Below are 14146 nucleotides of genomic sequence, written 5' to 3' on the forward strand. Positions count from 1 at the left end.
AATTTTGTTATATTGTAGTATTGTTCTCATACACAGCTACTGTCAGAGACCTGTCCGTGACCTTGACCGGCCAGGTCTGCCTTTGAAGTGTGGCCAAGTCCTTGAGCTGTCATAGCCATTCAACTGAGAGGAAGGTTGATCTCCTTTGCTAACTTGGAAATCCAAAGCTGGAAAGTGTTTATCTGAGATCTGTCTCTTGAAGAATGTAAAATGGTACTAGTGATACTTAGTATGTTTTGTCTCTAAGTGACTTCATAAAAAAACCTTTTCCATTTATCAGAGTATTATTTTTTTCCAGATTGGCAGCTGGTTCAATTTTGTGTCTAAGACATCAGCTTTGAACTAAAGCTGTAAGATGGCAAAGAAAAGGTGTGAAATTTAGAAAGGGGAAAAAAACCCAAACAAAACAGACAAAAAAATTCAGATACTTAGGAAATACAAGTGAGGAAAAAAATGCTAAAGACCAAAAAAAAAAAAAGTGAATAGATTGATTTCAGCAGAGTTTGTATGCATGCTCCATCTTCAGTTACCAAATATTTGTGTTACTGGCTAAAAAAATTAGTGTTTCAGTGTATGTATTTTATATGCACTTAGTGTAGAGTTATGTTTATATTTCACTTATTCTTTGTGCTCTTGTGAAGCAGATTGAGAAGGGAGGAGGAAATTCTTTTCGTGTACATGACCGTATGTCTGATATTTTATCTATGGTTTCCTTCCGTAGCATTTTAAAACAGCTGCTATACTGTAATAATATTTGTCTCTAACTTCTTTAATTGAAAACTATATACGTCATACCAAACTGTTCTGAAAGAAAAATATAATTTCTGCATGTCTATCCTACTAACCTAATTCTTTTTCAAGGATAATAGCGAGCTAAAGTTAAGTATTTTTAGAAGTGCAGGACACCACGTATAGGCTCTCTTTAGATACATTACATGTTCCTGTCAGGAAGAGGCAGTGTAGTGACAAGTTAATGGCAGCAGCTTCTCATTGGTAGTGCAGTATTTGACCGCACTGGTTTTTAAACAGTGGAATAAAATGCATTAGACTTGCTTATCAAAGCTGAAAGATTTGGTACCTTCAAAACATTTCATCTGTAAGGTGACAAAATTAGATGATGAAGTCAGTAGGTGGTAGATAACTGGACTTCTGCAAAAATAACTAATAAGAATCAAGTTAAATTCTTAACCAGTTTAATTGTTCATGAAGTAGATTTCTACTTAAGACCCATACACAAAGCAACCTTTATCATTTGTAAGTCCTGTACGCGTAAAGAAAGTTCAATTAGCCAGATGTGTTGGGTAGAGACACGTTTGGGGTTTTTTATAATCTTGTGTATGTAAGAGTAAAGTATTTCTGTATGCTTAGCACTTTTTACCTTTGCTAGCACCACAGAATGATGTCATCTCATTATACGGAATTGAGTTTCCAGAAAGTCTGAGGAATAAAGTAAAAGGTGAAGGGTGTAAAACTTGATGTTCAGGTAGCACAAGAATTCTGGGGCCAGTGTTCACAGTCTCTGTCAAATAGTCTTCATATTTCTTCATTTCAGTGCAGCAAAGTATTAATGAGCAGGCTAACAGTAACTGATTAAAGAACCCGTTATATCCAAGTTTGCTTGGAGGAGAGTAAAGAATATACTCTGTAAAGAATTCACGTAGATTAACTAACATTCAGAACTCAGCTTTCAATAATTAAAATTCATTCCGTTTTATACAAATTCTTTTGAATTCAATACCAATCTTCGTGCAAATTTCCTCATGAATTTTTAACAATAGAAACATTTTTAAATGTTTCATCAAAATAGTTAAAAGGTTCAGTTTGCAAGCACAAAACCGGTAAAGTTGCACAGAATTTACTTTGGCATGTAGTTACAATCCCCAAAATATGCCAAAGAAACACTCTGGAGTTAAAGCACTAGTTAGATTCAATGGTAGTGTACTAGAAATGAGAAATACTTTTTAAGTTGTTATTTAAATTGAATGAACTTTAGCCCAAGGCTGTGCAAAAATCAAGGTTTGGTGGTCTTGGCACTGCTTCCCGCTCTGGAAGAGGCAGGTGATGGTGGTACAGTTCCTTTGCTGCAGAGTTCCAGGTGTCTCTAGATACTTTTAGTTTTTCACAGAGCTGTCTAGCTTGTGCACCACGTTCACTTGGTCTGTTCTTCTGCAGAGAAAGTTGTAATTGCTTAAGAAATAACCATCTGTAGCTGTTTATAGCCTCCTGTTAGCCGGGGGCTATGACCTTCTTTCCTGAAATGCCTTAGCAGATTCCATCATGCAAAATCTGGGTTTGTTTAAATCCCAATTTAAACTATACCACTAAAGGTAGTTTAAACTAATCCACCTGACTTTGTACTCAGGTGGATTGACAGAACTCGCGTGGTCACAGTAGCTGAGTTTTGGGGAAGGTAGCTGCTGGTTGTTGTAGGGTGAGTTCTTAAACTATCCTAGTTAAACCCACAGGATGACGTTCAGTTGAAGTAGTCGCTTATCCTGCTTTGGCATGTAGTTTGATTTTGTTTATGTACTTATTTAGTGTTTCTGACGTTGGACTTGTGTTCCAGTGCTGCTAAGTGATTTCGTCTTTGTCTAAACTTAAGATATTTGTGCTTCTGGGCTTGGACAAGATGGTTCTTCAGGAAAGGGAAAATATCTGTGAAAGTTCAGGCGTGCATCTGAATTGACGGAGTCTGTGTTTGAGCACCTTTCTCTCCACAAGCGTCTCAGAAATACAGTAGAACACAAAGAAACTTTTGAAGGCAGATGAGCCTGGAAAGTCTCAGTCTGGAGTTCATCTCTTCACCTGTAATTCTGTACACCAAGGTTCAGTCTATTTAACTGGTCCACTTTATGTACACTCTAAAGAAAAAATGAGCACCCCAAAAGACACTAAAATTGTAGACTGAGGGAAAGAATAGCCAATACATAGTAAAAATTCTGTCACTACCTAGATATGAAGTTAGCTTTCAGACACTTGAAGCCTCCATTCAAATTCTCCTTTAACTTTCATTGTAATTGTAGTTTAATTTGTGCTAGTATGCAAGTTTAGCACTCCTTTATACACAAACATTTTGTTTCCAGAAAAGGTTCCTAAATGATTGTTTTTATTTTAGAAAATAAGTGTCTAGTGTTGTTCATATTGCTGTGCTAAAGTTTTTTGTAACTGGTAGCTGTGGGAGAAAGAAGTAAAATAAATAACACTAATTTAGAAATAGATACATCTTACCCAAAATCAGAGTTTCATGCTGATATTTAGACATCACAAAATCTGAGGGACTTGCCTACTTTTTCTTTAAATAGCTTTTTGTTTGGAAAACAGCAGCTTATAATCATTACAAAAATGATTTAATATTCAAAGTTTGATGGTTTGTATGTCAAGTGAGGAACTACTCTGCATATTTTTATGGAAAAAATGTATCTAATTTTAATAATACATGGATGAATTTTGTATTTGTCTGCAAAAGTAGTCGTGCATCAATACTGTTATCAATACATGAAAGAACATTGCTTTGTAGAAGAAACAAAATGTTTAAGAAAGTTGATATAAAATAGTTATTGGAAAAATACAAGAGAAGTAAGAAGTAGGGGTTTACACTGATATGAAACGCCTGCTTGATCTTGTGAAATAGTTGTTTCTTAAGGCATCCCTTTAACCTTCATGGTGTAAAACCTGTTATCTGTTTACATTTAGAGGTGTACATGTTTTGGTATGTCAAATGGTTTGGCTTCCCATCATATGCAAAGGATCAGAATTCTCTCTGGAAAACTGGAAAATGAAATAACAGTAAAAATTGTAGGTCTGTTTCTGTTCATTTTTTTTTCAAGCTGTTTTGCATGTAGAAGCAAAATGCTCTAGAATTGTGATTCCCAAATGTCCTTTGCTAGACCCGACCATGAGCAGCAAATGCTCCTGTCTTTGAGGTGGTTTGTTTATTGCCAATCATACACATATGACTGTGAATGCTTGCTGTATGCTATTTTATTTACGTCATTACACCTTAAATAGGAAGTGCATATCATAAATCATGCTCTTACCTGTCCTGGTACGGACAGATTATGCTGCCTGATAATTTACCATGCAGTAAGTTACAGGGCATTCCCACTGAATAATACAAAATTAAACTCAATAACCAATGGTTTAGTTGACCAGTGTATAGTGGTGCTGAGTGTTATTTACATGGGCTATTGAAACTTTATCTGCTGGGTTTGTTTGTACAATTTTGTATGCTTTGGTTAAAAAAAAAAAAATCCAAACTAGCCAGCGGGTTCATTTGTGTGATAATTTTTTTTCTTTCTGCAGCTCTACTGAGAAGTCATTTCCTTGGAGATCATCAGGTATTATCTTTTATGTGTACATTTTGCTTTAAGCCCAAAAAACTTTATTTTCTTGGCATTCATTACTTGTTTTGAAGTGAACTGAACATTAGTAGCAATGCTACATATCTTTTTCAAGTATCTTTTCTGAAGTATAACATTAATGTCCTCTTTCTCACACAGGAAGAGACTTGTGTGTTCCTGTGTTATTGTAAAAGGTCGTTTTGGCTTAGAGGTAGTGGCAGATACTTTTCTTGGACCTTTTGTGCCTTTGTGTTTTTGTGTGAGATGTGATGGTAACAAAAGTCTTGTGTATTGGGTCTCCTTTGTTAATTAATTCAAAAATACTTTTGAGTCCCCCTTGGCAGGTAAGGATCATGAAAAAATACTGCATGTTTTAAGCTTGAAAACTGCTGTTCTTTTTACAGATGTTCTTACTTAACTGAGAAAATCTCCAATAAGCAAAGGTTTTTCTGAGAGTGCTTTTTCTATTTTTGTATCTCAGGACAGCTTGAACTTTCCAAAATGAGAAACACTTCTCTTGTAGTACTTCTACATCTACTCTTGAGTGTGTTAGGTGGAATGTATAGTTCTGTATCTTAAAAGTGACATTCAAGCGTCTGTTGAAATAATCCAATCTGTCCTTCACAGATCAGAGCATTTAACTAGTTAGGGTTTTTGCATCAGTTAAAATATTTTAATATTAAAGAGTCAATCTTCTGAACAGTGGTCATCTCTTTAGAGTGATGAAGTGTAGGTGCGGAAGTCAACACATCAGAACCACGCAGCAGGACCAGAAATGGGACCTTGACTCCCTGCGAATTGCTTTTTGCACTGGATTGTGTTTCTCTAATTCAATCATGTACTCTTGACAGAATGTCATATTAAGCAAAACTGGTCCGATGTAATCAAAATGCAATTAGAATTTTAGGTAGCTTGTAAAGTGTTTTATTAACAAAGTTCTGCATAGTGTTAATATCGTATCTTTATATAAGGATGCATGCAGTTTTAAGAGCTATCCAGTTTCTGCTGTACAAAGACTAACACATCATAGTTATCTGCTTGTTCACTCAAGCATATTCATAATTATGATAATTGTGACTATTTTAGGTAAATGTCTCTCAAACTATCTACTTTCCCTTCCCCTTCCTGTTTTTTGTTTTATTTAGAGACTTAAGCTCTTAAGCTCGTGCATAATTGTATTTACATGGTTTCAGTTGCCATCATGGTATCGCCTCAGCTGAGGTGAGGCACACATTAGCTTTTTTCCTTTCTTTTAAATCTAATATTCTCAACAGCCTACTTGTCTTGGCATTTAAATTTTGCTAGTCGTGGTGGTGCTTTTCAGGTATTCTTTTAGCAATGTTTTTAAACAGAAGTCAAATTTGTTTTTTTAAGTAATTGAGAAATTAATTTTACTTACTCTTTCAATGTGAAAATTATTTTTGTGGGTTTTTTGTTGTTGTTGTTTTGTTGTTGTTGCATTTTTTGTTTAATCACATTATTTCCCCTGGTTCTATAATGTTCCAGTGACAGTTCACAACTGGTAAAGATACCTTCTGACAGATCTTGGTCATTGTTTTACTGATTTATCTCATCCAATTGCATTCCATTTCTTTATTTCCTCCTCAGTTTTTCCTGTAACTTATTCTAGTCTACTGTTTGTTTTTCTCCTTGACTTTCTGTTAGTTCCTCTCTTTCTTTTTCTTTCTTTCATCTATGCAGCTCATATTTTTATTTTATCCTTTAATTCTCTTCTCCCATTTGTGTGTTTCTTTTCTTTAGAAATCTCATGTGCGCATCCCTGCTAAGAAGCCACTTAACATATGGCAAAAAATCATATTTCTATTTAAATACTGCATGCATCAATAAAAATCTGGATGTATATTTCTTACTTCTCTATGTATCTAAAGTAAGGCTTTTCTGGAGTAATTGCTCAGAAGTGAGAATGTTTGGAAAAAAATGTTTTTTGCTTAGAATTTTCTGATATACATTTTATTTAGTGTTTACATTTATGTTGTGATTATAGCATGATTGTAGGTTTTACTTACTTACAGACTCACTCTTGATCTTTATTTTGAAGAAGTGTCACTAGATGATGCTTTACCAACTATAATCTGAAAAATACTGAAGTTAAAGATGAATGAAAACACTCCCTTAAATCACCTTTTTTCCTGACTGTAGACAGTAGTTTATATCCAAAAAATCAGTAGATGACGTGATAAGATGTGAACATAGCTGTAATTGCCTTATGTGGCGGTAGAATTATACAGAATTTTTTAACAGAAATATAAAATGCTTATAAATAGAATATTAGATCAGCAGCCATTTATAAAAAGGCTATTATTTTATTCAGGGCACTCTCCTCATGATTTATAGTAGCAGAAAGACATAGAAAGACAACAATTCATTTTATTGTGCATTCTTGCCTTTGTTATAGAGCCTAAACAATCTTTATTTTTTAGCATTGTGAAAGCATTTGCTTGGTGGCAAATGTGTGATGGAAGCGAGGTTTTGGTTCAGACCTCTGTCTTAGGAACATCTGTATGGCACTGCACAATTGAACTTTATTCTTCCTATGTGTTTCTCCCAAAATTGATTATTTGTCAGTTTGAAATTGGTTTGGTATCATGTAATATCAAGTAACTAAAATAACAGGGCCTTGTATTATTTAAACAAAAGGACTGAAGATTAAAATCTTGAAGTTGAATAGAATTATAATTTAAATGTCCCAGTACCTGCAGGTATTCAATGCTGAAGAATGTCATACCCGCTGGTGTCTGTTATGCTCTGTTACTGAGTTCCTGTAACAGGAGCTGTGGAAGCGCGTTATTTCAGCGTTGGTTCTCTATCATTTCTAGGCATACTGATGATTAAATTAATGGAAGTGTAGTAACACTTCTTATTAAATCTTAATTAAATTCGGTCATAATACTCCTATTATAGTAAATTAATTAGTGTCAAATTTTACTAGATGGTTTTGACCAAAGAACGTACTACTGATAAATAACTGTGCTGACTGCCTGTAATTTCTAAGATGTATTGATTTTTTTTTTTTTTTTTTAATCTGGTATTTGAAAGTGTTCAAACATTCCTCATAATAGCAATTAATGAATAACGTTTTTAGTATGAATGTTCCATTATGGCTAATTGTGCAAATAGTGAGACACCAGTGTTTTGTGTACAGCTGTTGGCAAAAATCAGAGTATTTCTTTACAGCTTGATAGGTACAAATACTCTGTGATTTTTAGTTCTCTTTTGAAGTATACTGCAATAACAACTGTGATAAAGAATTTCCAATAGTTCATCTGTCAGGATTTTTTTGGTTTGGGTTTTGTTGGTTTTGTGTGGGATTTTTTTCCATGAGTGCCACGAGATTTTATATCGGGGTATTCTTTGTCAGTTTGAGAGAGTTTTTGTTAGTTATTGCGTTCAATTTGTTTCAGCCCTTTTTTTCTGTCTTCCTCCTAGCATCAAATTTCTGCAAACTCCGAACAGTTTTGCCTCTTCCTGTAGCGTGCTGTTGTATTCATTTTCAAAGAGCACTTAGCAGGCTTCACTGTCCACAACCCACAGCTTTTGGCATGAAGCAGTCGCAGAAGTTTTTACTAGACTGGTGCTTCTTAGCGTGTTTCTTTCGGTTTCCACTCTAGGTTCATTCATGTATTTTTTCAGCAAGAATTTACATATCTGTTGTTACTTTTAAATGTAACCCACATTTCCTATTCCCCTTCCTCAGGTTTAGGTTGGAGGTTAGGAAAACTTCCTTCCCCGAAAGGGCTGCCAGGCCCTGGCCCAGGCTGCCCAGGGCAGGGGCTGAGTCCCCATCCCTGGGGGGATTTAAAAGCTGGGTAGACGTGGTGCTTGAGGACATGGTTTAGTGGAGGCCTTGGCAGTGCTGGGTTAATGGCTGGTCTTGATGATCTTAAGGGTCTTTTCCAACCTTAATGATTCTGTGATTCTATACTGCGTCTCTGACGCCTGTTCTTCATCAATAAGTGTAGCATGATGGCAACTGAATGCTTAATATTTCTGTCAAAATAATTTTGATTCAGTTTTTCCTGTTGTTTCGTGTCCTTTTTTCCAGACTATGTTTAACTTTTTCCTTTCTTAACAACAGTGTCGTGATGTCTCCTTTGCTTTCTCTTATGACACCTTCCTTTGCCCTCTGTGCGGTTCAGCTAATATTCTTAGAACTGAAGTTAGCTTAAGAGTTGTTCAAAAGTAAACATTTGGATAGTAGTATATGAAGTAAAAAATGTATAAAATTTGCAGCAACTTCTGTTGATGGTGCACAAACAGGGATGAAATTCAGCTCAGCCTTTTACTTATGAAGCTCTTGAGATTACAGGACCTTAAGACAAGCGATAGCTATCCTCTGTGTACTACAACACCGTTGCACAATGTTTCTACTCCGCAAAGTATACTTACTAGGTAATCAATTACATTTTTCATTAAAGTAGGTTGGAACATATGTTTGAAAAGTTACAATTGTAGAACTATGTTAAAACTACAGGAAACAAGATACTCGGACACTAGTATTAACACGCTTTTCATTTAGTCTGGTAGATGCTACCTGTCTACCAGTAGTAGCAAGTTCTTTATTAGTATGTGTGAGAAAATTATTCTGATTGAGTTTGCAGGAAACTTGCATATGAAACGTTGGATTTATGTAATCAACTTATTCTTTCAGATCCTCCGACCACCAGTGTAAACAAACCCCAAGCGTCAGAGAGTGTTCATACCAATGCCTATGACATTAGGACAGAACCAGAACAAGGGAACCTCTACTCGCCAGAACAGACATCTCTCCATGAAAGTGAGGGTCTGTTGTGTGCATTTTAAATCATAGAATATATTTCTGTATTGACTGTATAAAAATGTAATATAATTATGAATGCAACAAATAACAAAGTTATATAATATTTTATATTTGTGAAGTTGTTTGATGCTTTTATTCTTATGCTGGCTTCATATCTACAGGGTCTGTAGGTAACTCAAGAAGTTCAACACAAATGAATTCTTATTCTGACAGTGGTTACCAGGAAGTAAGCAGTTTCCATAACAGCCAAAACTTGAGCAAATCAGAAAACAGACAGCAGCATTCCCTTATTGGAACCGCTAATAACCATTTGGCGAGAAGCTCGCGAGCTGAAGGGCAGACATCAGTCCAGGTATGCTCAAAATGGCACACTTTATCTCTGTCTGTACACTGTCTGTAACACAGTTTTAAAGAGAGTAATTGTATAGCTGTACCTACCTTTGTGTAGGCTGGAATTAATGTTATTAAATTACACTTCTATTTAACACCTTCGCTGGTTAAAAACCAGAAATGGCTTGCAGCAGACAGACTTGTTTGCTGAAATCAGCATGTGTGTGATGTCCTTCATTCACTGCAGCTGAAATTAAGTAAAACTTCTGAGGACTCCTGACTGCAGAGTACACTGCTAATATAGTATCAAGAAAGTATCACTCGCTTAAAATTCAGTTGTGATATTGGGGAAACCTCCTAGGATTTAGCCTGTGTGTAAATATAGTGCTTAAAGGAAGATGGCATTTGTGTTCCTGTGCCCTCTACTGTTTCTGGCTTTTCCCCTCTTCTTTTTCATTAATCAGAATGACAGTAAGACAGTAATTGACAAAACTTTATTAGCTTATATTAGAACTCTTTGCATTGCTGTGCCTGAATTTCCGAAGTGGTAGAGTAGTGAGGAAAGAAAGCATAGGTGCATATGAACATAGAAAGCCAAATAAGAATGAGGAACGGATGTTTTTTTAATGCTAAATTGCCGTTTTATATATTAAGAAATACTGGTTAGAAAAAAAGTTATTTTATAGGAAAGCTTGAAGGAATTATGTTTAGGGTGAAAGCTATTCTTTAGCTGCTTTTATATATTGTTACATTGTATGCATTTCTTGTTGACTTCTCTGTCTTATGGGAAAAAAAGTATCAACTACGTGGCCTAAATGATAAAACTAATAAATGTTTTTGTTTTTTAAACAGCCCTCAGTGAATATTGCTACCAACCGAGTCATGAGACGTGTCAGTTCAGTCCCATCCAGAGCACAGTCTCCCTCTTACATGGTCAGCACAGGTGTTTCCCCTTCCAGGGGGTCGCTGCGAACGTCTCTGGGTAGCGGGTACGGTTCTCCATCAGTTACTGAGCAAAGATCCCTTACTTCTCATGCATATTCATCCACTACTCTGCCAGTACAGCGGGCAGCATCCCCCTATGCTGCACAGAGACCTGCCTCTCCAACGGCTGTGCGGCGGATCGGCTCCGTTACATCCAGACAGACGGCAAATCCCAATGGCGGGACTTCCCAATACCAAACATCAGTCAGAGTTGGCTCTCCTCTTGCCCTTACTGATGTACAAACCAGAGTAGCTTCTCCATCCCAAACTCAGCTGGGATCTTCTTCCCCGAAGCGTGCTGGCATGACTGCAGTTCCACAGCATTTGGGAACAACACTGCAAAGAACAATTCATGATATTGAACAATATGGACAGCAGTATGATATATACGAGAGAATGGTCCCTCCACGTCCAGATAGCCTTACAGGTTAGTAAAAAGGTAAAGACACAGCTTAAAACTTGGTACAAACCTGCAACTGTAGAAAACCTGTATGCAATAGTTATTTTATGGATGAAACGTTGTAGCACTAGGTCATAATTGTGGTGGATGGATCAAATCAGTTGTAAATACTGATGTCAAGCACTATGTATCAATCGTACCATAAGTTCCCTGTGAACACTGTCTTTCTCTTTAATTACTGGATTGCTAGCCATTAAATTAAATCGTATGTTTTAAGCAGCTAAGTGAAATTCTGAGTCTTCCAAACAGAGGCATTTCAGTATTTTGAAAGAGAAAGTACATTTAAATGTACATTTAAATGTATGTGCAGGCTATACATAAAGTAAAAGATACTAGGCTGGAACTAGTTTTATGTCTAGTTCTTTCATATGTAACTTAGTATTGCTGAATTTTAGTCGTCTTTTCCCTAATATTTCTAGGTTATCTCAAAGTACTTCAACTTAAATGTAGGGTAACCATTGTAATATTAGCTTAAAGTAAAGCCCTAAAAGGTAGAATCTATTAATCTGAGAGGCAGTTCTTATTAAGATGCAGTTACTTTACATTTTCAATTCTGTGTGTGTTACCAGTTTCGTTCTGACCTTCACCTAAATGAGCACAGACAAGGTGATTTTGCAGTTAGACCATGTGTTCTTTTGAACAGACTGCAATGTCTGTTTTTTCTTTTAAAGTATTATACTGCAGGAAATGCCCAAATAGTCTCATTCCTCAGCAAAAGGTGTAAGGTGTCTTCTCCCTCACCTCTCTTTGCAAGACACAATAATCTACCAGTTTGATAAGGGGGGGGGAATCAGTTTGGCATGGAAGGGTATTCAGCAGTTTAAATGAATGCAGTCCGGTGGGCTGCATAACTTGTGATGTAACAGCAGTCTTGTACTCTTAAAATGTTATTAAGGTACTGTACAAATACCACTGCTTGAGAATATCACCTTGTCTAACCAGGTGAACTGATACGTGATACAGTTATTGGGATAGTGAATCAGTAATTCAGAAACAGATGCTTTAATGCTTTTGGTGTTAAGGAAGTAATCAGCAACTGGGTTAGTCAAGCTTAGAGAGCATCTTGCTTTATAGCCATCTCCTCTGTAATCTTTTCAGGAAACTTGAAACGGTCTGACTTTCCTGGGCTCTGTGTTACAAACTATGAGTAAGAATCCCGCAGTATTATAAAAAAGCTCTTACATTTTGTAGTATAAATTAGTTCTCATGTCTCTTTAGATGGAACAGTTCAATATAACACCGGAAATCTTAAACTCAAATTTGTATATGGTCAGTTTTCTGAGAGGAAGTTTGGATGCGGGGAAGGTTACTACTGTAGCAGCCTTTAGTATCATCCAGAACTCTTCCCTGCTACGTAAGCTGAAGGAGAGGATGGATATACGATCAGGTCCTCTATTCCTTCTGTGCTTACAGGCTCTAAGCAGGGTGTCTGTGTGGTGCATGCTCTGCGAAAGCTGTGATGTGAATAAGGTGTCTTCCCAGGAGATAGCATCATCACCTGGGAGGTATAGGTCCGATTGCCTGCTCTGCATTAGACATGGGTCCAGTTGCCTGCTTTGCTCTGTTTTCACCACCTCTGTTTTCTTAGTGACAACCTGCGAGACCCCCAAAGGTTTCCTTGCAGACACTGTGATAGAGCAGGTCTGTGATTTTGGGGGGAAAAGTACTCAAATGCAGGATACATCTGGTTACACATCACTACTTAATGGTATTTTGAAATTGTTCCGTAATCTCCATCATTTCGTTGCCTTTGCATAGTTCACTTAGCATATTCTATTGCTTTGATAGCTGCTAAAGCTTTAGTGCCCACAATGGTAACACCAAAGTAGACCAAACGGTATTAATTTTATAAAATAGTTTTTAAAATATCCTTTAAAACCAAAAATTATGCTGTTTTTATGCCCTACTTGAGTTTGTGAATGACTAAACATTTAAAAATGTGTTTGCCTTGGCTATACCACCCATATGTTACATAGTTATTTGCTAACTTTTTTTCTAACTGCATTAATTTATGATTTGATGTAGTGAGTAAATGTTGCAGATAAACTCTGCATATAATTTTAGGCAAGAAAGATGACAATAAATTATGTTGTAAGATTGAAAAAATTAGGTTAGCAGTCTAGGAAGGGAAGCATGAGGAATGCTGGTCTGAGACCAAGTGGGATGTATGTGATTGTCACACTTACTTACTGTAGTACAATGGGAAGTATTTTGGGTAATCTTTACTCGGAAGAATTTAATTAAAAGAACAAAACTGGTGAAATCACAGAATAAACGAAGAATGCCAAGAGCAGCAGGAACTGGAATGAGTTCAAAATGGGTGAAGCGAAGGGGAGATTAGACCATTGCAAGATGCAGTAAAGAAAAGTCAGAGAGTGGAAGAGGAGCCCCACGGCAAGGTAAATCTCAGAGGCAAAAGGAGAGGTGTTGTGTAATTGTTTCAAAGGGAGTAGAAACTCAAGAGACTGGGATACGGACATTAAAAACAAAAGCTTTTCAAAATTAAAGAGAATTTTCCTGGTAGTGTAATATTCAAAACCCAAGTTGGTGTAGGTGGCAAAAGTGTTACGTAGCACTTATATAAGTAAACTAAGTTTGAAAATAAATATGGGTTTGGCTTATATTTTATTAAATATGAGCATCTGAGGCTTGTTTAGCACTTAGCTAGCTAAAGGTTCGGCCAAGGAGACTGTCAGTTAAGAGCGTGTAAGGCAGTGAAACAGATGATAGAAAAGTGTGGGAGATTAGAGAGGAGTACTGAAATACAGCAATTCTGAAATGCTGCCAGGAGAATTTTTTTAAGAGTAGGAGTAGGGGAGAAACTGAGGAGTGCAGAAGAGCTTTTCCTTTGGGTGATGCGTCCTGTTAGTTGCAAAAGCTCTGTACCCTCAGTTCTGAGAGCAGCACAGAAGCTGACAAAACTCAAGTAGGAGATGGTGAAGAACTCTCAGAATTAACTAAATTCTAACTACTTTTCCACTACCCAGTCTAGTACATTAGTGCCTCTCTGTAGACTCTGGAAATATAAAATAGGGGAACTAGGACACTTTAAATGAAAGCATTAAAAATAGATGAGAAAGTTGGTGGAGGGTAGCTAGTTAGTACAACACCAATACCAGGAAAAAAAGTATATACAAAGCATGCATTAGCTATATGTCAAAAATGTTCCAGGACTGAAAAAGAAGAAATACAGGATTAAGGCTGTACCACTAACCTCCTAATCAGGATGGCAGC

At 36.5% G+C, this 14146-nt stretch overlaps 1 protein-coding gene across 3 annotated transcripts in view; it reads left to right on the forward strand.

Annotated features, from left to right (window-relative positions):
• PKP4 (plakophilin 4) overlaps positions 1–14146 on the forward strand; it is a gene marked incomplete at its 5' end in the record, with an annotated part of 74498 nt that overhangs the window by 21045 nt on the left and 39307 nt on the right. For all 3 annotated transcript variants that reach the window (XM_082312558.1, XM_082312556.1, XM_082312557.1), the window contains 4 exons: positions 4303–4337; positions 9010–9135; positions 9300–9490; positions 10321–10879. In XM_082312558.1, the coding sequence (XP_082168684.1) occupies positions 4303–4337; positions 9010–9135; positions 9300–9490; positions 10321–10879 (911 nt within the window). The remainder of the gene's footprint in view (positions 1–4302; positions 4338–9009; positions 9136–9299; positions 9491–10320; positions 10880–14146) is intronic.

Source organism: Platalea leucorodia, assembly GCF_965183815.1.
Source record: "Platalea leucorodia genome assembly, chromosome: 5".
NCBI classification, from domain to species: Eukaryota; Metazoa; Chordata; class Aves; order Pelecaniformes; family Threskiornithidae; genus Platalea; species Platalea leucorodia.